This window comes from Stenella coeruleoalba (assembly GCF_951394435.1).
Source record: "Stenella coeruleoalba genome assembly, chromosome: 5".
Taxonomy (NCBI): Eukaryota; Metazoa; Chordata; class Mammalia; order Artiodactyla; family Delphinidae; genus Stenella; species Stenella coeruleoalba.
In genome coordinates, this window is record NC_137150.1 from 126,699,174 (window position 1) to 126,724,583 (window position 25,410).

A 25,410-nucleotide genomic window follows, 5' to 3' on the forward strand; every position below is an offset into this window, starting at 1 on the left:
AGTAATCAACAGACCAATTTATCCATCTTGACTTCTGTCTCCATGCTTGGAAAGGCCATCATCATACAAACACCAACAAAACTGACTTTCTTTTATGATACGGTGCTGGAAAAGTGCTTCAGCTTTTTAAAGTGTTCTTACTGGGGACAAATTAAACAAAAACAGAAGCTGTTTATAATTTCTGGAAATTTCTGGTTAGGAAGAATTTACCCAGTGAAAACCACTCTAATTAGGATTTTCCTACCCTTTAAAAGTCATTTTTTTCTGATTATAAAAATGATATGGTTGTTTTTTTGGTAAAAATTTGGAAAATACATAAACGTACAAAGAAGAAAATAAAAATAGCCAGGTAGGTTATTTTTGTGTATATACATTGTTAAGTGTGAGTGTGTGTGTATGTGTGTGTACAACTTGGTAGCATAATATGGCATAATGCTTAAGAGTGTAGAGGCTACAGGCTCTCAAGTTTGGATGTCTGGGTTGGAATCCTTGCTGAGCTGCTTGCTAACTGTCCTACCTCAACCAAGCAGTTCAATTTCTCTTTGCCAAGTTTCCTTACCTATAAAGTAGGAATAATGATAATACCTACATCATAGTTGGGGTGGGGGTTGAGTATTAATTGAATTATCATGAAAAATACACAGTGAACTTCCAGGACTGTTGGTCCTCATTATCACTAATCTGAGATTCAAGTTTTGCTTGTTATTAAATTTTTTGGCCACACTGCGCAGCGGCACATGGGATCTTAGTTCCCTAACCAGGGATTGAACCCGTGCCCCCTGCAGTGGAAGCCTGGAGTCCTAATCACTGTACCTCCAGGGAATTCCCTGAGATTCAAGTTTTGTTATGTCATAAGTAGTCGTCAGTGTACTTCTTTTGTGGCTGCATTCAGATTTATGTAACATTCATACACAAATCTTTGTGAACTTTCTGGATTATTTATTTAGCATGGATTCTTAGGGGTAGAACTATCTATATGCAATAGTTTGACTACTTTTAAGGGTTATTCATTAAATAAATATAACATTTGCACACACACAGTTCTAAACGCTGGGAAAATAATATCGAGCAAAACAAATGCAGAGCTAAAAAGAGTATATGATTTCTGTGAAAAGTGACAAGACAAGAAAGTGCAGGGTGTTTTAAGAGCTAATCTAGCCTGAGGGATTTAGGAAGGGTTTCCCTGGAAAAGTGACATTTACTTTGAGATCTAAAGGATGACCAGCGGTTAATTGGGTGGCCATTTGGAATCCTGGAGTGAAACCAATGGCCTCTGGGAAAGCTCTGAGGGAAGCTTGGTTGTCTTTTGTGTTTCATGAAAATACTCTTTTTCTTCTCACATTTTTTAGAAGACTCTTCTGAAACACAGAAGTTTGAAGTTTTTATGCCAATCAAAGCAATTCATTTATGTGTGTGTGTGTCTTGGTTGTTTAATACCTTTCATTATTTCTGTGTTCAGAGTTCCTCTCCCATTCAGAGATCAGATAAATATTTCTCTATATTTGCTAATCAGGGTTGCATTTAAATCTTTTAACTTTTTGTATGTCTGGAATTTAAGTTTATAAATGATCTGAAAGAAAGGTCTAAAATTTTTTTTTTCCAAGTAAATTTCTAGTTTTTAATTTAAGGCTCTGCTTGGAATGATTAATTTTTACTCACAGACTTATGTTGCTACCTTCATTATATTCTAATATTTTGTAGTTATGATTACTAAGGTTTATTTGTGAGCTATATTTCTCACATATAAATATACTTGTCAATAATTCTACAAGTACTGCTTTTTTTTTCATTGTAATTTTACGGTGCATTTTCAAATCCAGTTGAACAGGTATCTTACATTACACTGTGTTTTTCAGTTGTGTTTCCCTTTATTTTATCTTCACCAAATTTATTTCTTCAGAACTTTAGAATTATGTTATCAAGTTCCAAAAATTTATGAATGGCTAATGATTGGAATTTCATCAAATCTACTACTTATTTTTGGACAAAATAGAAGGTTTATGACTTACTGTAAAAGAAATTTGCATGTCTCTTGCTTTACTCAAGTCTTTTTTTATGTCTTTGTAAAGTTTTACCTTTTTTAATTTTCTTACATTTTTGGTCTTCCTTGACCTAGAGAGAGGTTTTAAAGACAAATAGAATAATCCTTACATGTTGATAATTCTTTGTATTTTTAACAATTTAAGATTGATATATAGATGTTCTATTATCAGGGACACATATTTCTTATTGTAGATTCTACTTTTTTTTTTTTAGATTCTACCTTTAATCCACAAGATATGTTAATTTTTATTTTGCTTAGTGCTTTTCCATCTTAAATACATTTTTGGCTGATTTCATATTCTATTCCTACTTTTTTACTACTCTTTGCCTGATAAATCTTTGGACTTCTTTGAAGAAATGTCATTTTGATTTAGCTAGTTCCCTTTTATTTATCATGTCAATGGATTTTATTTTTAAACACATCCTGAAGATATTTGTCTTTTAATAGGAAAGTTTAAACAATGTGTTGTCATGATAATGTGGTTGGAATTCTGTTACCTTATTATTTGCTTTCCATTCTTTTATTTATGAGTTATATTTTGCACACATCCTCTCTCTATGAAGAGACATTTTTTGGGTTTTTGTTTTTAAGAAATATCATTCATCTATACTTACGCTATTACCAAGTTCAAGAATAAGATGATGTCCTTTAATAACTCCTAACATAAGAAATTTCTATTTTACTCTTATGATTTTGTCAATATGACATACGGTTTTAGACTTGAATTATTTTTATGAAAATATTTTACATTATATATCTTCTCTTTAACTACTATTCTACATTTCCAGTTAATTTTGAAACCATAATTTCAACAATTACTTATATTTACCTATAGGTTTAACTGGTTTCAATACTTACGAAAAATCCTGTATTTTTAATTTACGTTGGTCTTTAAGTAGAGTGTAGTATGCATCAATGTTGCACAGAACACTCTTTTCCCACCAAAAAACAGAAAAGCAAAAAAAACCCAGACTCATTCATGACATTTTTTCCCCCATTCACATCTATATCCATCTGCAAATATCAAAGTCCTGAACTGCAGAATTTGACCTCCTTCACCTCCTCTATGGCTATCACCCTAGTTCAGACCATTATTATCGTTCATTGCAATTATTGCAATAGTTTCCTATCTGGCTCCTGTCTGGTCTCCTTCCAGTTTAAAATGTTAAGTCAGACCATGTTTCTCCTTTGCTCTGTTCCTTCCACTGGCTCCTCGTCTCACTCAGAACAAAACCCAAATATACTTCCTACTTTTGCTGAGCAAGCTCTCTGCCCTTCACTGGCCTCTTCCCTTTCCCCCTCTCCTTAGTGCTCCAGCCACACTGACCTCTTGCTGTCCCCTCCAAGAAGTTGAGCTTACTCCCACCTGTGCAGACCCATGTCTATTGTAATCTCATCCCTTGGAGAGCTGTCCCCTTGTGTCCCTCTGTTTTTCTCCCAAAGATCTCATTGAAAAAGCCTTCCTGTATTATTCTACATAAAATTGCCCTCAATCTCCTTCTGACCCCAGCAAGTACATGGTTTATAACTCCTTTTAAGAGATGTAGAACATAGAACAATAGTAACCCTAAAGGAAAAGAAATTAAGATAGCTAACGGAATATGCTAAATTACAAATGGCTGTTTGTAATTATACAAACTTACCCTAAAACAAGGGCAATGTGATTAATAGAAGGGGCTGTAAGGAAAAGTTCAGGCTTTTGAATTATGAATACGAGAGCAAACTGAACACAGACCACATTAGGAACTTCCAAGAGGCAGACCAAATGGAGACAACTGGCATGAGTGGAGATTCTGCGTAGTTCTGTATGCCTCTGTGCCACGCCATGTTCATGACTTAGCATATTTTCTGTTCCGCTGCTCTTAAGAGAAGGCACTAAACATTTATTGGCTGGGAAAACTTGTTGATGAACCAAAGCATCTTCTACATTGTACTGTTTCCATTCTGCCAGTGTCCTATGAACTCATTCATGTCACAGAAGTATGCGTATGACATAACACACGACACTTCTATACTGGAGTAGCTTTGGTCCATTTCTTTGGTAGGTCTACCACACCCAACCTTAATATTAACGTTTTTGTTTTTCTTTTTTTTTGGAAAACCAACGAGATTAGCAAATTGTAGCTGTTATCTGTTGTTCCTAAGTTACCTTAAGATCTACAGAACCCTCTTCTGGAAGACAAATTAAACAAAAGCGAAAGTTGGAAACGATTTTTGCTGATTTTTGTGTGAAAGCTCTGATGCAAAAATTGTGCTTGCATGGTGGTTATTGAAATACTAGAGAAAGAAAGTGCCTGCAGAATGTTCTGAAAATTAGATGTTTGAATGAGTCCTCAATATCACGCCAGCTCATCATTTGTACCTGCAACAGAAGTGAGCACAAAATCTTTCCTCTTTTAAGCACGTCAAGCTCACAGAACCGGATGTGTATTTTAAGCTAAACTCTCTTTGCTGCCAAAATAGAGTATTTTAAACAGATCCATTGATTGATAAAAGGGAAATCTCCCCAGCAGATGGCTGAAGAAAATAATGTGGCAACTTAGAAAGTTGTTTGGCATTACCTTGAGCTGAGAATAAAGAGAGTAGTGGAAAATCTTTCTGCTATTTTTATCACTTTGTGTCCAAGGAGAATTTCATTCTCCTTGCTTACTACATCAAATCAATGTAAGCCTTTGAAAAGGAAAAAACTCATCAGAGAATTAGGCAAGATCTGAAAATGACTTCTTTTTATTATGAGTTATCATTCTAGGTACATTTATCTCATTTTATCAAATAACTTATAGAGTAATTGAGGAGAAGGGCCTTTTGTGTGTGCGTGTGTGTGTGTGTGTGTGTGTCCTCCATGTCACTTACTATGGGGATTTATACCTTAATAATGTGGCCAAACAAATAATTGTGGGAGAGGTTATTGGTGCAAAGAGCATGTTAGGGCACTGAATTGCATGACCAAATTCTATGTTTAACTGAGTTATATGGGGCCATTGCCCATGGTGTGAGATTTGACTTTCATCTTTCAGTCTGGTGGCCAATAGGTAGGAAAAAACTTAACCATAGACTAACATGCCTTTCCTCTCTTCTGCCCCACTTTCTGCTCCATGCACCTGGCTCCTGAATATCTTAAATTCAACTGCTCAGGGGAAGAACACTGAATAATTCTGAGGGCAAATTAGAATTATCGTTGGAATCTGAAATTAGCATATTATATAGAACTACTTGAGAAAGGAGGGTGAAAACAAGGATGAAAATATAAAGTTGGAAATGTCTGTGGTTAACCACATAATCCGAGTCTTCTAGCAAATAAGCTATTTCCTGAGAGAAATGTAGTTACTTTGGAAGCAGTCTGAACTTCTAAAGTCACTGATGTACCATTACTATTTAAAATAGAGTGACTTACAAAAGGCTACTGAGAGGGTGGCCTGGGTGCTCCAAGGTTTCTCCAAAACACCCCATGTATTCCTGAAGAGCACATGAAATATTTGGAGGGCTTGGCTCACCAAGCATGTCTATCCCAAATGTAATTTATGAGGCATTGTTTTCTACTTATTAGCTTAAATACTTTCAAAAAACTTTACTTACGTGATATAATTGAAGAAGAGACATGAATTCAAAATGTATCCAGAATCCCATCTTTTTCCATTTTATATGTTATACATCAGAGGTTGGCAAACTATGACCACAGAACAAATTTGGCCCACTGTTTCATAAATAAAGTTTTATTAGAACACCACCATGCCCATTCATCTCTGTATTGTCTATTGCTGTTTTCATGCTACAACAGCACTGTTCAGTAGTTGTGACAGAGATAGTATGACCCACAAAACCTATTTACTATTTGGCTCTTTACAGAAAAATTTGGCCAACCACTGGTGTATATTATTACATTAGTAACAAACCTATCTATCACCAAAGATATAATAGATTTCTTTCTTTGTAGCAATCACATACCCCAAGGATACATAAAATAATTTCATTAGAATGAAATCGTACTTCCAAAGAATTGAAGAAAATATTCTCTCTTCAAATTCAATATCTGTTCCATCGACAGATGAATGGATAAAGATGTGGCTCATATATACAATGGAATATTACTCAGTCATAAAAAGAAACAAAACTGAGTTATTTGTAGTGAGGTGAATGGACCTAGAGTCTGTCATACAGAGTGAAGTAAGTCAGAAAGAGAAAAACAAATACCCTATGCTAACACATATATATGGAATCTAAAAAAAAAAAAAATGGTTATGAAGAACCTAGGGCCTAGACGGGAATAAAGACACAGACCTACTAGAGAATGGACTTGAGGATATGAGGAGGGGGTAGGGTAAGCTGGGACAAAATGAGAGAGTGGCATGGCCATATACACACTACCAAATGTAAAATAGCTAGCTAGTGGGAAGCAGCCGCATAGCACAGGGAGATCAGCTCAGTGCTTTGTGACCACTTAGAGGGGTGGGATAGGGAGGGTGGGAGGGAGACGCAAGAGGGAGGAGATATGGGGATATATGTATATGTATAGCTGATTCACTTTGTTATAAAGCAGCAATTAACACATTATTGAAAAGCAATTATACTTCAATAAAGATGTTTTTTAAAAAAATGTATGCAATGAAACATTTTTATCAGTGTTAAAAAAGTAATAAACCAGACATTTTTTAAACAAAACAAACAAAAGTTCAACATCTGAGTTTCAGATTTCCTACCCAGGAATTAATTCCCATTAAAAAAAATAGACACATGTTCAAAAAGTGTCCTTTTATTATTTCCTAGTAACATATATTGTATAAATACTCTATTTTTATATGACCTTTTACAAAAGCGATATAACTTAAAAGCTTTATCATTAGAAAGAAATGTATAAAAATAAATATGCTATTATAGGCATTTATTACAAACTATAGTCCTTCTTAGAAGGAACACACAGACCAATACTTATAAAGTACATAGAATTTATAGTAACATATTTTACTATATACATATGGAAAAAAGTCATTTTCTTTCATAGTAGAAGAGCTGAACAGACATTCACCAGGATATGACTGTTGGACCAGCTGCTGGGGATGGACCCGCTACCCCTCAGTAGCCTCCCCACCGTGAAATGTGTGATCTCAATGTCCCCAAACACTGGGGACCCTGTTGTACACACCCCATTCTTGTTCTGGCATTACATTCTTTTTGTGTGATCTTACTGACTTTCTTCAGACACAAACTGTTTTTTGGTTTTTTTTCCACATCCACATTCCTTAAGTAGGCTTACCTCAGGAGGAAAAAATGTAGGAGGTACCCAGATCAACGGGCCTCCCCTAGCTTTTACCAGCATCTGATACATCACTGCTTTTCTTCCCCTTGTAGACTTAATGCTGTTTTTACAAATACATGGAATTGTTTCTTCGTCAAAATGAATTCACAAATAAAGACACAATAACGGCACAAGAAAGGAAAGATGGAGTCATTTGAGTCACTGGATGTTGCTAAGCATTTCTCATGCTGGACTGAATTCTTAACTCTCAGCAGAAGAGATGGCATAAACATTCTCTGAAACCACAGCAGTTAGGAACAGTGATGGTCAAAGATCCTATGTGTATTCCTTTCTCCCTCCATAGGTAGTGAGGTAAAGTAAGCCACATCTTAAACCAAAAACCTCATCTTCCTCCTGCTTTTCATTTCCCAACCTCCATGATACAAAGCATTTCATCAGTACCAGGAAACAGGGATTGTAGTATTTCTCACACTTGCTTTGACAAATGTTTCTATTTTTGTAAAAACTTGTCACAGACTTAACAAAAGAAATAATAACGCCCTGGGGCTTTCTCATGCTATATTATTGGTCAGCTATTAATGATCCTCATAAACTACCCTATCAATTTTGTAACTGGCAGGAAATTCTGATGATCTAAGTTCTTTTCTACCTACCTGTACCTCCCAACTCATCGGCACACCTCATTGATCACCGGCAAAGTGCACTGGATTCCTCCAGCCTTCTTGATTTCAGTGCATCAGCCCTTCCCCACTGCCCTTTTCCCTCAACACCGCCCCTGCTTAACTGCATTCTGCCATTGTGCAAAAGTCTATGTAATGTTTAGGTTTCTTTAAAGGATCGCAGCTCTCATGAGATAACACACCCCCATCATGGGACAGACACTGCAAGGTTCTCTTTTTGTAACCCTTCCCGCAAGTCTTGGAACATGGCGACCAATCCCCCAGCTGCCAGAGGGGACAAGGCAGGTCCGCACAAGGTCTGGTGCTGGCTGGCTTCACTTCCTTTGCACACTCTGAAGCGGGCTGCCCGTTGAGGTCTCGGCACTCCACCAGCCTTCTCTGCACACCCTGTCCACATGACTTGGAACATTCGCCCCACTCTTCAATGACCCATTCGGAGAAAGTAGGGATGGCGTTGAAAGATTCCTTCTTCTTCTTCACGAAATAGGTGTATTTAATTTTCGGTCGAAGGGCATTGCCCACTGTCAGGACTTGGATGGTTAAGGGCTCCTTGAGAGGGCTAAAGCTTCTAATTCTTTCCAACGCTGCAGAGGAGCCACTGTATCTCAAGACACTACCTTTGTACATGATGTCTTGCTCTAAAGTGGACAAGGTGAAGTCGCCATTCAGGATATATGTGCCATCGGCAGCTTTGATGGCAAGGTAGCTTCCATTATTTCTGGATCCCCTCTGATTCCGTTGTTTCACTTCAATGTTTGTGGCTCCGGTTGGAATTGTGACGATATCGTGGTAGCCAGGTCTGCAGACAAGGAAAACAGATATAAAAATCTCTCATTCACCAGCTAATCATATAATCAATACTTAGCTTAAAACACCAGGTAATCATTTAAGAATGTAATTTTTACCAGACCTGTAAAAAGTTACATTGAAATGATAAGACCTTCAGGATTATGGCATTTTAACACTTACTTTGCACTAGTAACTGATCCTGATATTTTCTTGCATGTAGATCCATTTCCTCCACAAATGCCACATTTATCGAACTTCTTTTTGGAGTCTATGATGCGATCACAACCAGCTTTTACACACTGTCCTTGCACGCAGACAGAGGTGGAATCTGGGCTACAAGGAGTGCCATCTACCACCTGAAAAAGGAAGGGCACGTACCTGGTGTTACACATTAACAAGGGCAAGAGATGCTGCTAGGATAGTTCTGAAAGTTTTCTTCGTTAACATTACATCTTTGCTTTCCTGACTAGCAAAATTAAAATAGTACTTTATAACACGGCACACACTATCCTTCTCTTTGGCTTTTTTTTCCATCTGAAAATATTACAAATTGTTAGATTATTTGTATCCTATCTCACTTTTAGCTAAGGTCAACAAAAGCAGAGCTTTTTGTCAATTTGTTTACTGCTGTATCCCCAGTATCTAGAATACTAGCTGGCAATAACAGGTGCTGAATAAATCACTTGAATGTTGAATCTGCAACTGGAGACTGTTTTCATAGCCTACAGTGATAATGACACATGATAATTTCAACCAAATTCAATTCTATTTTCTACCTCAGAGCCAGATTTATCTCCTCAGCAGAACAATGCTTCCATTAGTTCAGTATATGTTCTCAAACACAAGAGTTCTCAATGCTCAGACTTTCATTTTAATAAGTCCATTTGCACATACTACTGCTAGTCACCCAGTAACAAGTACTTCGGGCCACACCTAAACTATTTTCCAAAACCACTGGATGGTTTCCATGTTAACACATAATTTACCTAACCATGTGTAAAGGGCTTTTCTTTGCATATAGGAGTAATAATAAACCATTGCAAGAATCATAAGCACTGGATTCAAGCTTCATTCATAGCCCAAAACAGCACCAAACTCAAAGCAAGCAGTTGCCAATGTATCTAGAAGCAAAGCAGTTCTAACTTGAAATTGAACACGTTAATATATAAATTAGCGTTTCCCTGGTGGCACAGTGGTTAAGAATCCGCCTGCCAATGGAGGGGACATGGGTTCGAGCCCTGGTCCAGGAAGATCCCACATGCCGTGGAGCAACTAAACTTGTGCGCCACAACTACTGAGCCTGCACTCTAGAGCCTGCGAGCCACAACTACTGAAGCTCTCGTGCCTAGAGTCCATGCTTCGCAACAAGAGAAGCCACTGCAATGAGAAACCCGCGCACCGCAACGAAGAGTAGCCCCTGCTCGCTGCAACTAGAGAAAGCCCTCGTGCAGCAACGAAGACCCAACGCAGCCATAAATAATAAATAAATAAATTAAAATCTCAGCTTTACATATATATATATATATATAAATTAAAGGAAGTACAACAGAGCTGGCATGAAAAGGGAGCAAACTAAGGCCTTGTTTCTTAGGCAAAAAGTCTGAAGAAAAGTCACTACCTTGGGCTGCAAAACGAAGAAGTAGCCAATGCCTTTGGCTTGACAGATGAGCTTGCACCTGTCCTTGGGTGAGACTCCTGCGTACTTGGGTGTCCACTCCACTGCGGGCCCGCTCCCAAAGGAAGCTTTGGAGAATTCATTGTGTGCCTCACACTGTTCCTCTCTAAAGGTTTTTCCTGGAAAGAGAAGGAGACGATGATGTTATCCGTTTCCGGCCTTCAACCACCCGTTTGCAGCGCATCCTTTTCACCTTCTCTCTACTCACCATTATTCTCTGGACAGTCCTCAATATTGCAGGACCTGTAGCGCACGCGCTTGCCCTCGCAGTACTTCCCTCCGTTCTTTGGGACTGGGTTGTCGCACTCCCTCATCGTATACTGAACTCCTCCGCCACACGTTCTTGAACAGTCTCCCCAGGGCCCCCACGGACCCCAGCTTCCGTGAACAGGAGTCTAAATGGAGACACAAATGATCAGCGTTAGAAACCTCTACAGAAACCTTTTCAGGAAATGGAAGAGAAAGACATGGGACAAAGAATCAATAATACGACTCTATCCTGTATCCCTGCGAGAGCCCACAGGTCGGGATGCTAACGTGGTATCTAACGTTTTAGCATCACTTGGTCTCTTTCAATTCTGAATCTTAAAGGAGCATGTGTTGCAGTGGAAAACTCACATCAAAATGCTTCTTGTCAGTCTTGTTCACACACTTGCCGTTGACACACCATTTCCCTTCTCCACAGCTGGTGCCGTCGGCCCAGGGGAAGTGTTTGGTCTGGCACACCAGCAATCCGCCAGAGGTGCCTGTGCACCAGAGGGTCGTGCACGTGCTGGCCGCGTCCGGGCAGTGTTTGGACTCATCCCCAAATGTAAACTGGCACTGCCGGTTGGCATCGTACAAGGTCCCGGGGAGATCAGAGGGGAGCTGTATGGGGCTCTGGGGCTTGTCCATCAAACATTCGCCTGCAAGGAAAAATGCCAATGAATATTAAGAAATAGCAAATTAAAGCATGCAGGGGGTAGATCAGTTTCAGAAAATACTTACCAAAAGTGATAATATATAGCAAAGCAATTTGAAAGCTGAAGAGTTTGGGGGGAAAATGCCAGAGATATTTAAACTATCATTAAGATATTATTCTTAATGGGATATTTCTGTATTAACAATGACAGGAAATCATTGTTCTGCTAAAAACTCAAGTTAATGTACTCTGGGAGCTACCTGGCCAGAAGCACTATCTTTTACTGGAAGTTAAGATCTAAAAATGCATGCGGTTGACAATGAAAGTCATTTTGAAGGAGGGAAAATAAAAAGAACAGAAAAGAAAGAAAGAGCTGGTTTCATTAGTACCCTACATGTGGACGGTTGGGTAACATCTAGAAAGAGTAGCTGGAGCATCTTACCATGACCATTATCCAGAAATGATGTAATCATGTAAGCACTGCAAGGAGACCAGGGTTGGCTGCGGTCCAAATTGGAAAGCATTGACGCCATCATGTGGGAATCCCAGTTGACACCATTAACGCTGGCACATTGCTTTGCATCATCATGTGGCATGTTAAACACATGGCCTAAGAAGACATCCGAAACCCACATTAGAATACAGGTCATTTGCAGCATTTTTTTTCCCCAACAGGGATTCATTTGTCTCAAAGTGATATTTCTAGAGGAAGAAATGTGTTTTAGAGATAATCTATTTTAGAGACAATGTCTACTTTTCACAGGGTGTAAACAAACGTAAATTTCCAAATACGTCCATAGCTCCTACTACCTTACTTTGAATTCTAATAAAAATGACCATGTTGAGAAGAGTGGAAAAATATTTTCTGCAGTTTCTAGGGAGCTCTGGCACCTTAAAATAGCAATATAACCTGAAGACTCTGCCTCTTAAATTAATACATAGTTTATCAATTTGAATTCATGAATTGGGTTAACTCTCACTCTAAAACAGACTTACCTAATTCGTGGGCTGTGGTGAAGGCAGCTTGTAAGCCGTCATCCTCTATGACCGAGCAGCTTCTGCTGGGATCACATACAGTTCCAACATCTGCCATCCCAAGAGTATCACATGTCTGGGCGCCACACAGGTCCTACAAGGAGCAAAGGTATGTCCGTATTAACAGAGACAGAGCACGAACCTTGTGATCTCACTTTTTGGCAGGGTGTAACTTCACATGTGCTTTAGGGCATCTACATTCATTGTTGTTGAGTAGTTCTTTTAGGAGTACTTTGTGTGACTTTAAGATTTTCCCCAAGGCCATTCAAAAAAGACTGTGAAACTTGAGATATTAAAATATTAAAAGAAATAAGGAAGATTAATCATGCTAGCCAATTAAAAAATATAAGTGCCAAAATACTGGTAAAATGCCTTACATACATTTGCTTATTACAAAACTGATTCCCAAGAGAATACTCTCATCGTTGGCAATGTCTTCCTCTCACCTGTCTGGTGAAAAGAATCGCAGTGTCATAGTGCTCTGCATCCCGGTCACTGGGCGGGTTGTGCTGCTTTTGCCAGTTGCAGAAGTTCCGCAGAGTGAGGGCAGCGTTGGAAGTCACTTCTGGCCCCTTCTGTTCCTCATAGATGACCAGGATCTTCACTACCACCAGGCTAACTGAATTCCGAATGCTGGGGTGTTTGTATAACCGGGCCGCCACCGAGAACAAGGTAAGAAGGTAGTGCTTTAGGCCACTGCCGTGGAACTCTGCCATGGACTGGTCGGCCACAAGCATAGTTTCCACATAGCGGGGGCTGGACACAAATCGCTTCTTTCTTAGGCTTCTAGTTCCTGTAAAGACACAAGGAAGATAGTTTGTTCAGGGGCAGTCTAGCCAAGGATAGTTACCTTCCCAGAGTATATAAAGAAAGCCTAACCAGTCAAAGAAAACAATACAAAAATACACCCGGAGCAACAATAACAAAAATATTTGCATTTATTTTCACTGAAAATGTTATTTTTAAAGTTTTCTCCTTTACTGTAAATAAAAAAAAGGCCATGTGCTCCTCTGAGGGGTGTCAGGCTTTTTTTTTTTTTTTTTTTTTTTTTTTAAACAGGATTTCTTTTGTCCTCTCTGAGATCACACAATCTGAAAAAGGCAGTGTGCGCAACCATTCTCCCCAGCTGTAGTAAAATCTTGGAGCAAGGGGGGCAGGCAGAGCCCTGAGTCACTCTTTCACAGGCCAGGAATCAAATCCTGAATGAGATCATCGGGCTCCACGTGGAAGGCCCAGGGCAGGGCTGTGGCCTCTGCCGAGGGGCCGGGCCTGAAGAAATCTCAGCCTGCACTGCTCTGCTCGCTCGTTCCACGGGTCCCTGCGGTGCTCTGCTCTTGCCAAATCCGGGCACAAGGACCACCCAGTCTGCCAAGAAGCCGACTGCCCCACTCCCACCACCCCAGGGAAATAAGTTCCTGCTTCGGACCACGGGGCCACGGCTGATTGTTTCGAAAAGAGCCCTCTGACTCCTGACTGAGACCCAGCCCCCAGGGAAGTTCTACGCTGGGCTCTGAGCACGTAACCGCTTCAAGGAGCGGACGTACAGGGGAGAAGAGGAAAATTTTACAAGCCACGTGAGAAAGTTCAAAAAAGAAACAAGGCACCCCAGTGAGTGACAGAATGAAAAGAACTAGACAGGAAGCACTGCACACAACAGAGAGAAACAGGGAAAGGCGGAGCAGGAAGGATCACCGGTGACTAACTTTCAACAGTGCTTCCGAGCAGAATTATGGCCGCGAGGGGGAGCGCAAAGTGGGAGGCTGGTGGGAGGCGCGGAGAGGCGGGGCGAGCTGGGCAGAGACCTCCCAAGCAGGTTCTGAAGAGGGGCCCCGCCACTGCCAGCCGGTCGGGGGTCAGACTCTTAAAGGGGGGAAGGGAACAGAGGCCAGCAGAACAGGAATCGTAGCGCAGCTGTCCAGGCTCGCGGGCTGCACATTCTGAGGTCACTATCCCTCCTCCGCCCTCCATCTCTGCCCTCCTCTGGGCTCAGGGTGCGCGAACAGGCAGCGGTTACAAAACTAAGCGCGAAGCTGCAACTCGACCAAAGGACACATGCATAATTGTTAAAAAGAAATTAACAAGGTGGAAATAAGTCGCACAAGCTCACATTCAACTAAAGTGGGAGGCATTGGGTTACCAGCTCTCCCTTCCGGATCGGAACGCTTCTCCTTAGCAGAAACACCATTGATAACGTCTATCCTCTCTTGATCATTCATTATTAGGGCAAATGGAATTAACTGCTCCAGCAGGCTTTGGTTAGTTCACCAACCCAAATCTTAAGCCGCATTCCCTCCACACCACGTCTCCGTCCTGTCCGCAGACAGAGGCTCGCGTCTGCGAACAGGACTCTACCCTCAAGTCGCGCAGCACAGAGAAGGTAGGGAGAGGGAGATGAATGGAGAGACAAGTGGGAACCACTCTTCTGGGAATGATACCTGTTGGCTGTCCCATGCGTTGTGTCGCTCGGTCCCGCGGCGGCCCCTGCGCCGTGGCGTGCTCGTCCTCCGACCCCGCTCCCCCCGCGAGCTGCGTCTCGTCGTCCAGGACCCCGCACCTGGCGCCGCCGCCACCCCGCCGCCTCCGCCGCAAGAGATGGAACTGGGGCCGCGTCGGAGGCTCCTCCTCGGCTGCGGCGGCGGGCGCGGGCTGGATGAAGTACTCCTCGCCCTGCAGGTAGAAGGCGCCGCGCACGCCCTCGCAGAGGCTGAGTGCAGCGGCGGAGCTGGGGTCGCCGTTCACCGTGCCAGAGTAGAAGCAGTGCGCCAGGTCGCCAACGGGATCAGAACGCGACGCGTCGGGCCCGGGTCTGCGCCCCACCGTCTGGAGCGTGAAGCCGGGGGCCAGGAAGCCGCGGTCCGGCTGCAGCTCCAGCAGCAGCTGCCGGCCGAAGGCGTCCAGGCGGAGGTGCGTGGTCCTGTGTCCTGGGTCGCTCTCCGGTGCCAGCAGCACCAGCTCCTCGTCTTCCTCGGTGGGGCGCCCGCGCACGCCCGGCACGACCAGCAGCGCTGAGGCCGCGGCGAGCAGCAGCCGCAGCAGCACGGGCGCAGGCTGCGAGCCGCGAGACCGTCGCGCCGTGTTCCCCATGTCGCCTCCTGCCGTGCGCCTTCCGAACTCCGCGGGGACCGCTCGCGGCACCCGAGTCCCGGGAGGCACCGCGCGCCGCCGCGCACTGAGCGAAGGGGCTATTGTTCGGGTCTGGAGCGCAGAGCCTCGCTGGCCTGCCTCGGGATTGTTAAAATTAACAATTACTATGATTCTTGGAAAGTGCGCGCAGAGCCAGCCGCAGATGGGGCTCCCGGAGTCACTAGAGAGGAGGCGCTGCAGTTCTGCCGGCGCGCGGGAAGTTTTTCTTCTAGCGAAGAGCTGGAGGCACCGCGCAGCAGGCTCTGGTGGGGTGGCTGATGCGGAGACACGGAGCGCCCTGGGACGCCTCCGGGAGAGGGGCCTTGGGCCACACGAGGATCGGCGCCTGGAGCTCCCCGCTTCGGTCTCCGCCTCGGTCGCGGTGCACCTCGCTCTGCGCAGGGCTCTGTCCTCTCGGCCCTACTGCGCGCCCTGGCTATGCAAAGGCCCCAGGCTCTGAGCCGCTTTCCAGCGAGTGCAAGAACGGGGCAGCCCGGGCCGCCTTTTTATAGTCTTTAAAAATGTCTCCGCCCACCCCCCCTTACCCCCTTTCTCCTCCCTCTTGGCCGCCTTTCTATCCCCGGGACGCCGCCCCCTGAACTCAGTCGGAGCGAAACCGCGCTCTGCGCCGCGGGCCTGGGCGGGGGGGCGGCCTCCGCTCTGGCTCGGCGCCACTGGCTCGTCAGTCTGGGGGCGGAAGGCGCAGGAGAGGCGCTGTGAGCAGCACTTTGTACGTCTGGGGCTGCTGCTGGGAGAAGGTACTCCCTGCCACCGCGCTCTCCCCCCGCCGTCTTCCCGGACTACCGTCCCTTCCCGCCGTCCCTCTCTTGCGGGAGCGCAGTTCGCGCGTGGGGCTGCATTTTCCAGAAGGGACGGTCGGGGTGGGGAGCGGAGTCCTTTCTCGAAGATTTCCCTGCCGGGGTCTGTCCCTATGCCGGCCCCCTCTCTCACCGCATCCCACCCCCGCCAGCGCCCGCCTCTTCAATCTGGGAGATGAGCCAGGGCTCCCCTTTCTAGAAAAATACCCCACTCCACCTCTCCATCTCCCTGGCCTGCCACAGGCCGGTTTGCTGCAGCGTGCTCTCTCTTCGCCCCAACTTTTCTCGGGAAAGCTCGATAGGGCCCGCGCGTCCCCTAGAAAGCGTGTCTGCGTGAGGAAGCCAGGAGACACATTCCAGGCCATTGACTTTAAAATGGGTTTAAATTTTAAACCTTCGCCCTTCCCCCTTCCACCATCATCTCCCCACCCCCCCGACCCCCTCCGGCCCCAGCCTTAAAGACTTCTCAGTGGGAACCCGGGTTCACACTTCCGGAATAGGTGATCTGGAACGCGCGGTTCAATTCCCCAGAGCCTAGGGAGGGAACTGCGCATTCTCTTCATTCGAGAAATAATCAACTCCCGCCCAGTTTGCCTTCTTCCACCTACTAGCTGCAGGACGTAGGCCAGGTTTGGCACAAACGTCAAGGAACCCCACTTTTGCACCCAGGGAGCGGCGGCATCGATGGGACTAGAAAGTGTACAGTGGGGAAATTAAGCAGTCGGTTTCCTTCCCCGACCCCTCCCTCCTCTTCCCCGAGGAAGGGAAAAGGCTGCCTCCGCGTTAGGAAAGCGAGAAAAGTTGAACCTTTCCACCTAGATAGGTCCCTAAGCAAAAGCGGAGCAGCTCTTCCATCGAAAAAGAGGGAGGGGTTCAATGACACAGAGGAAGGAAATGTTTCATAACGTTTCCCCAGGCGGAAAACCACGGGGACAATGGTGAGAACGACCGCCCCAAACCCGGGGCAGACCCGTGTCCCTCACACTCGCGCGCTCCCACTTCCTCGCCCGGCCCTGTCTCCTGCCTCGCCGCTCCCGCCCCTCAGTTTTCACCAAGTTTGATCTCGTCCCTTTCATTACTCCTCCCCAGATCTTCCCAACTTCATTCTTTTCTAGCCAAAAGCGTCCCCTGCAAGTCCTCCAACGCGTCCTTCTTACAACTTTTGCTTTCAGAAAACCTCTCCAACTTCCTCTTTTCTCTCGGAGTTCTAGATCGCCTACTTGAAAAACAAAAACAAAATCTTTGCTTCCCACTCTTTAGGAAAGATCAAATCAGAAAGAATGGCACAGAGAAGCAAAGCGTTTAAAACAACCCCTGGTCCCCATACACTTAGGTGTGGATGCTTTCTTAAGCGTAATTGTCCTTTCCTAAGGTCATTGTAATAGATAAATGCTGAATGAGTAACCGAGAAATTACGTATATTTTAACAGCAGGTTAAAGTAACTCAATGACCAGTTTTTTTCTTTGCTCCTCCATTCTCCCACCATCTAACCATTTGACCCTGTTTCTGCCCACCCCCTTTCACCCAGTCTCTCACCCTATTCCATTATTCCTTCCAATTTAATATTGACATACACATTAATGCGTGGCCCCATTCATTTCTATACTGTCTAGCCTAACTCATTCTGCTGTTCTTTGAACTAAGATTTATTCCTCTTTGCCTCACAGGTTTCATTTCCCAAATATCCCTACTCCTCAGTTTGATTTCCAGACCTTTTTTTTTTTTTTTTTACATACATTTCCCCCCTCTGTTACAGTATTTTTTTTAATGTTATTATTACTATTATTTTTTCATTTCATTTGTTCTTTCTGTCCAGCTAGATGAAAGATGAGATTCTTAGGGGAGCATTTGAGGAAAAGTCACTTTGCACTTACAAGATCTTGACTGTGGAATCATGGAAACATGACGACAAAGCCATCAATAAATTTTCACATCTCTTGCTCAGAAGAGGGCTCTGGAAACAACACACGGTGACCAGCAGTTGGGTCCTCAGACTGGCTTTGAGATGGAGATTTCAAACACTTGAGGTGGCCTAGGGTCTGAGAGGCCTAACACATCCATAAGGGAAAATGTGATTCTCTTGAATTGGTACAGGATGGGAAATTCAAAAGACCAGCAGAAAATATGTAGTTTTCTAAAAACTCATGTAATGCATTCCAATCTGTCAACTCCCCTACATAAACTTTAGCTTTTAAAATGTATTAATGCAAGTTTGGCCTTTTGTTCATTTCTGCCTCCAGTGCATTCTGATTGGAGTTTGTTTAATTCAAGGCATACATTGCTAATCTTGAATGGCTTACTTCAACTCTATTATAATTTTTACGTATTTCATGTTGTATATCCAAATAGAGCTGAAAAAAACAGAGAGCTAAAGGCAAAAGTGGCCAGGAACATGGCTTTTTTTATTCACTGGGTTTCTCTCCAGATTTCTGTTCTTTTGCATAATGATTCCAATCTGTTGTGCACCTGTAGTTCTGGGAAATGATTCTTTTTTAATCACTTCAACAGAGGCATGGATGTAGGAGTTGCCAATTACTAAGCTTGAAAAACTTCATCCATGCTCAGAAGAACATTTAATCTACTTACTTTTTTTTTTTTTAAAGATCGGCACTCTTTACGCATTTGTGGTAACACACAACTATATACACATAACATATATGTATATTTATAAAGAAAATAGTGAATTGAAAAAATAACTCGCTGTAGAAACAAGACCAACAGAGCAGAATTTGTGCATGGCACTAGTAAAAGTGATATGAAATACTGGGTCCTTGTAAATAAGTTTCACACTCTCACACTTATAAAATGATTGCTCTTTGATTTAAACATGCATCCAGAAGATCTCATGCTGTTCTAAACTCTGCCGTATTTCTGATTTTCTTTTTCTAGACTACGTATAAGTTTATATAAATGTAAATCTTGATATGTTTTAATATACTGACCTTAACCAATTTTGATTATTTGTAGAGATTACCTAGTAAAAGTTAAAATATTTGACATAAAAATATTCTTACAACAAACAGTTTGACCTTTTAAAAGCTTTCTTGTCTCCTGTTAACAGAGAAAAGTTTCACACATTTTAAAGATACAATACTGGATTGATAATTCTCGAGAATTCTATGCCAAGTATTCAACAAGTAGCCATGAAATGAGAGAATCTCATATACATGAGCTGTTAGCATTGTTTTAGTGTAAACATTGTGTACAGAAATGATTAATGTACCTATTTCATAAACATGTAATGCTATTTATTCATATTTTCATGCCATAGGATTTACCAATTAGACATAGGAAAACTGTTTACCATTAGTGCTTCTTCTGGGGACATATAGCCTAAAATGATGGACAAATGGATATTTTATTTGATTATAAATGAGAAAATAGAAAACATCTCTTTCAAGCAGGTTATAAACCCAGAACTATAACAAATATTGAAAACAGAAAAATGAATGTATGTTGCATTTGGACTTACAATTGCTATGATCCCAAAGTCCTGCGTTTGCAAGAGTCTGTCCAATCCACTTCCTTTGCTTGGCAGATGTGGAATTGAACCTCAAAGTGGTTGTTATTGCCTAGGATGGTATAGCCAAATTGGGGGCTAAGAAATGACTCTGACTCATATTTTTTAATCAAATTCCTTTTGGAATTTAATTATCTAATTGTTTGGTTGGTAAGTATGTTGTCAGACTTGTTATTGATGTTGTTTCCAATTATTGCATTTAATTTAAATTCCGAGTAGGAGTTTTCTATCAATAAAAAATTCCACCTTAAAAGATTCACAGCCTATAGCACTTCTTTCTCAGCCCACGAGGTGGCGATGGTCTACAGCAAATGATGTAGAGCTCAGGTTTTGCTTTTTTGTTTTTTTCCCCTAATACAGTAGTTCTTCAGGAATTTGCAAAGGTTTTACACTTTTTCAATCATATTTCATAAATTTTTACCAAATCTTAACTTTTGTGTCATAGAAAATATCTTTTAAACGTTGTAACTTAAATGTATTTGCATTCTTAAAATAATAATAAAATGCCTTAGCCGACTTTTTCCATTCATGTAGCTCTATTAGCTTAAACCAAAAATCAATTAAACTTAGAAAAGAAAGAAAACTACCTCAAGCTAATACTGTGGATCACTTTTATTCATCATATGAGAGCTTTATGTAATTCAAATGAAAAAAATCATACATTACAATTCACTAAAACAAATTAGAATTCATTCATTAAATATATTTATTAAGTGTTTACATGCTTAGTCTGCATCAATACTTGACTTCAATGCTAAAGTTTAATACTTGACTATCAATGCTAAAGTTAACTCATTTTCTCGGTTAAGAAATTTTCCTTACCACCAACAAAAGAAAACTTAAAGTGCAAAAAAAAAAGACGTGAGAAAATGTTCTACCACCAGGTGGTGACAAAAGATAAAATTTTAAATGGCTCTTAAGTGCGTGTACTTGTAAATGTTTGGCTGCTCTCAATAAAAGTGACTTCCTAGAGTCATGTGAATTTAAAACCGTATTCTGGGGATAACTTAAAATGAATTAACACTATATCTTTAGCTTAATAAAGTCTAAAATTGGAAGTGGACACTTTTAGTCAGCAGGAGGCACATGAGACCACAGAAGAAGAAATTTGAAACAAAATTTCCCCCACTTAGCTCACAACATATTGAATAGTTGATTGAGAGAGGAACTGGTCCTTCCCCCGCCTCCCCTCCCTCCATAATGCAGCTGTTTGAACAGAGGCTGGAAGTCAATTTTCCAGATATTTTGGAAGTGATTATTGCAAATGGTAAAGAGCAGTATCTGATGATTTCTAAGCTTCCTCCCTACAAGAAGAATTTAAGACTACACAAAGCTCCTTTGTATCTATGGATAGGGAATGAATGAGTTACTATGTTTTGCAGTTCATTGGCAATCCACTAGGACAATTAGAATGGAGAGCTCAGAATCTCTGACATTTGCGTAACTTCGGAATCCAGGGTCATGTTTCTCAATCTTTCTCACCCATAGAAAACTATACTTGCACCTCCTACTTGGGTCAACGGATAAGGATTCCTGCTGTCCAGAATACTGGCTCAAGGAAATTTCTCATCCCAGATGGCTCTCAAGCCATCCTGTGAGCTGAGGAGAGAGCTATCTCAGCACACCTCTAACCTGTTGATGGTAGACTAGTATATTCATGCAGTATCTGTTGCGAAGCTGTGACCTAGGCAGTCTCTCTAAGTAGTAGGCTGTTGAGAACATGAGATTTGGAAATTGTTCTAGAGAAGCATGATGTCCAAGTGTGGGAAGCCTTCCTATCCCCTGCACTTAATACACTGATAGCTGAGAGGCAAGTCCACACTGATAATCTGCATTCTCACGTGGCCACGTACTTATCTTGTGGCTTCAGGGAATTGTTTTCCCTGAGCCTCAGCGTCCCGATTGTATAAACAACCCAGTGTTCATAGCAACACTAGTGACAATAGCCAAGACATGGAAACAGCCCAGGTGCTCATCAACAGAGGATTGGCTTAAGAAGATGGTGTGTGTGTGTGTGCGTGTGTGTGTGTGTGTGTGTGTGTGTATGTATATACACACACTGGAATGTTACTCAGCCATAAAAAAGAATGAAATATTGCCATTTGCAGCAACATGGATAGACCTAGAGAATATTATACTTAGTGAAGTTGTCAGACAGTGAAAGTCAAATATCATATGATGTCACTTATATGTGGAATCTAAAAAATAATACAAGTGAATCTGTATATGAAATCGAAACAGACTCATAAACATAGGAAACAAACTTATGGCTACCAAAAGGGAAAATGGTGGGGGGAGAGATAAATTAGTTTGGGATTAAGAGATACAAACTACTATATGTAAAATAGATAAGCAACAAGGTTTTACTATATAGCACAGAGAACTATATTCAATATCTTGTAATAACCTATAATGGAAAAGAACCTGAAAAAAATATAATGGAATCACTTTGCTGTACGCCTGAAACTAACACAACATTGTTAATCAACTATACTCCAAGATAAAATAGAAAGTTAAAAAATAAATGAAATAAAAATAAAAACAAAAATCACAACTGAAATATAAGAATATAGCACATTCTTATATATTCATGAAACAGGCCATATAATAAATTCTATTTCTGTTATCCTGAAAAAAATTAGATAAGCAGCAAGGTTTTACTGTATAGCAGCAGTCCCCAATATTTTTGGCACCAGGGACCGGTTTCGTGGAAGACAGTTTTTCCACAGATGGTGGGGGGGATGGTTTCGGGATGATTCAAGTGCATTACATTTATTGTGCACCTTATTTCTATTATTACTACGTTGTAATACATAATGAAGTAATTATACAACTCACCATACTGCTGAGAGCAGGTGGAGCTCAGGCGGTAGTGTGAGCGATGGGGAGCAGCTGTAAACACAGATGAAGCTTCGCTCGCTCACCCAATGCTCACCTCCTGCTGTGTGGCCCAGTTCCTAACAGGTCACGGACCGGTACTCATCCGTGGCCCGGGGGTTGGGGATCCCTGCTGTATAGCACAGGGAACTATATTCAATACCTTGTAATAACCTATAATGGAAAAGAACCTGAAAATTAAATATAATGGAATCTCACTTTGCTGTACACCTGAAACTGACACAATATTGTAAATCAACTATACTTCAGTTAAAAAAAAGAGAGATAACAACAATCCTTGACTTGAAACATCATTGCAAGAATTAGAGACATGATTGGCATAGAATTATCAGTGGAAAATGGGACTAATGATTATGGGAGACTTTGAAAGTGTTGGGGAAGGAATGTCAAAGAGATCAGTGAGATTTCAGGTACTGAACTCTGACCATGAGTTTTGTCTCATTGCCACAGAACACTCAATTCAGAGATGAGCAGGAGGTGGGCACACATTTTTAAATAAATGAAGCAGACTAGTCTTCTCCATTTAGTAAGATCACCTTGATTGTTGAGTGGCACACCAATGCAGAGAAATGGCTGGTGAATGCAGTTTGAGGATGTTTGTGGTGGAATCATATAGAACAATAAAGGGAAGTCAAAGATCATTGGGGATGTAGGAGAAAAAGCAAGGTAAGAAGAACTCAGCCAAAGAGTTTCAAAAGTGCACGCCAACAGATTAAAAAAAGGATATGCAAGATGGCTTTCCAGGGTTATCAGTTAATGATTTGTCTCAAAACTAAAGTTGTTGAGTTTTGTATAGATTTTGCCTTTTTGCCATTGTTTTTGCATCTGATCAGTGTATAAACCAACTTACTCCAATGGGTGGACAATTCTCAATACCTGTGTCAACACCTTGCTGCCCTCTTCACATTTACTCTGGTCACTGCAGTTCTAAACATTCTCAGGCAGGCGTAGCCTCATAGTAATTTCCTTCAGTCACACCCTGTATTTGGAATGCTTTCTCATCTGGGGCTCCTTGAAGCTGCAGAACACAATCCTTCAAGTGTAACTGGGAAACTCAGTAGAGTTGATTAACAGCCATGTGGCAGCCCTTGACCAGAATAGGAGTCAGTGATTAAATGGGTCCTTTTCTGCTCCTTGGGAAACAGTAGAGAGGACTGTGATACATGTCTGTTCCGGGAATGTTGATAGAATCAAGCCCCAATTTTCCCTAACAAGGACCATCTTGAGAATGTACCCTGGCATTGACTCCTTCTTTCTCTGTATTATTCTTGCCAGGCCCCCTCTCTTTTTAAAAAAAAAAAAATATATCGGAGTGTAGTTGTTTTACAATGTTGTGTTAGTTTCTATTGTACAGTGAAGTAGAGTTCCCTGTGCTATACAGCAGGTTCTTAGTAGTTATCTATTTTATACATATTAGTGTACATATGCCAATCCCAATCTCCCAATTCATCCCCCCCACCCCACTTTCCCACCTTTGTTCTCTACATCTGTGTCTCTATTTCTGCCTTGCAAACCGGTTCTTCTGTACCATTTTTCTAGATTCCACGTATATGAGTTAATATACAATATTTGTTTTTCTCTTTCTGACTTACTTCACTCTGTACGACAGTCTCTAGGTCCATCCATGTCTCTACAAATGACCCAGTTTCATTCCTTTTTATGGCTGAGTAATATTCCATTGTATATATGTACCACATCTTCTTTATCCATTAGTCTGTTGATGGACATTTAGGTTGCTTCCATGACCTAGCTATTGTAAATAGTGTTGCAATGAACATTGAGGTGCATGTGTCTTTTTGAATTATGGTTTTCTCTGGGTATATGCCCAGGAGTGGGATTTCTGGGTCATACGGTAATTCTATTTTTAGTTTTTTAAGGAACCTCCATCAGACCCCTTCTCTTGTTCCTAAATTTACTTATCTGCTCCTTCCACTGCCTAAAACCTCAAGGCTTTCTGCACACAAGTTTTTTTTTCTTTCTTTTTTTCTCAGGCTCTGCCTCCTGGGCTCAACTGAGTCTAAAACAATGAATATCAGAGGATCTTTTAGGTGGGACCACTCACTGATCACACAACGATGAGGGTTCCTTTGCTGGTGGTCAGTAGGTGGAACAGCCCACAGCAGGCAGTGGCATTACAATTGTGAAGACCCTTGCTATGGGATGAGGTGCAGGTTTATGTAGCAGCAGTGGCACTTAAACAGAATGAGGAGAAGAGCAATTTAAAAAGTGTGTAGTTGGATGGCTTTGATAGTTGCTTCGGAGCAGGGGTTGGTGAACTGCGGCCCAAGGGCTTGACCATCTGTTTTTGTGAATAAAGTTTTACTGGAACGTTTGTTTATGTATTGAGTATCATTGTGCTACCAGGCAGAGTTGATCACACAAGTCCAAAATATTTATTATCTGGCCCTTTACAGAAAAGTTTATTGACCCTGGCTTTAGAAATCTTGAAAAAAAATTTAAAAGAGAAGGTATATATTTTTCTAACTCTTTGTTTCAAGGCCTGCCATTGAAAGTCACCACTATCTTCTGCAGCCAGAGAGCAGACTGTGCTGAAAAATCTGAAAATGCATAATCTCACAGTTGCCGTATTCCAAATCAGGGTCCTCAGAAAAAGTGTGGAACCTGCGACATGAGAGGAGGTATTTGGGTGGATGAGCCTGAGAATCTTGAAC

At 41.8% G+C, this 25,410-nt stretch overlaps 1 protein-coding gene across 1 annotated transcript; it reads right to left on the reverse strand.

Annotated features, from left to right (window-relative positions):
• Window positions 1-6,778: 6,778 nt before the first annotated feature.
• ADAMTS1 (ADAM metallopeptidase with thrombospondin type 1 motif 1) lies at window positions 6,779-15,913 on the reverse strand. The gene is made up of 9 exons (XM_079921653.1): window positions 14,814-15,913; window positions 12,825-13,171; window positions 12,340-12,472; window positions 11,786-11,953; window positions 11,061-11,347; window positions 10,651-10,837; window positions 10,386-10,561; window positions 8,948-9,123; window positions 6,779-8,777 (listed from the first exon to the last, which is right to left on the reverse strand). The coding sequence occupies exons 1-9, from the start codon at window positions 15,460-15,462 to the stop codon at window positions 8,078-8,080; spliced, it is 2,823 nt and encodes a 940-aa protein (XP_079777779.1). The 5' UTR covers window positions 15,463-15,913; the 3' UTR covers window positions 6,779-8,077.
• Between the last annotated feature and the right edge of the window lie 9,497 nt (window positions 15,914-25,410).

Coding starts and splice junctions, on each gene's coding strand:
- ADAMTS1 (XM_079921653.1), bottom strand. CDS start 15,462: ATGGGGAACACGGCGCGACGGTCTCGCGGCTCGCAGCCTGCGCCCGTG. Junction 12,473..12,824: donor CGATTCTTTTCACCAGACAG/GTGAGAGGAAGA, acceptor TGCTCCTTGTAG/GACCTGTGTGGCGCCCAGAC. Junction 10,562..10,650: donor GGACTGTCCAGAGAATAATG/GTGAGTAGAGAG, acceptor TTCTCTTTCCAG/GAAAAACCTTTAGAGAGGAA.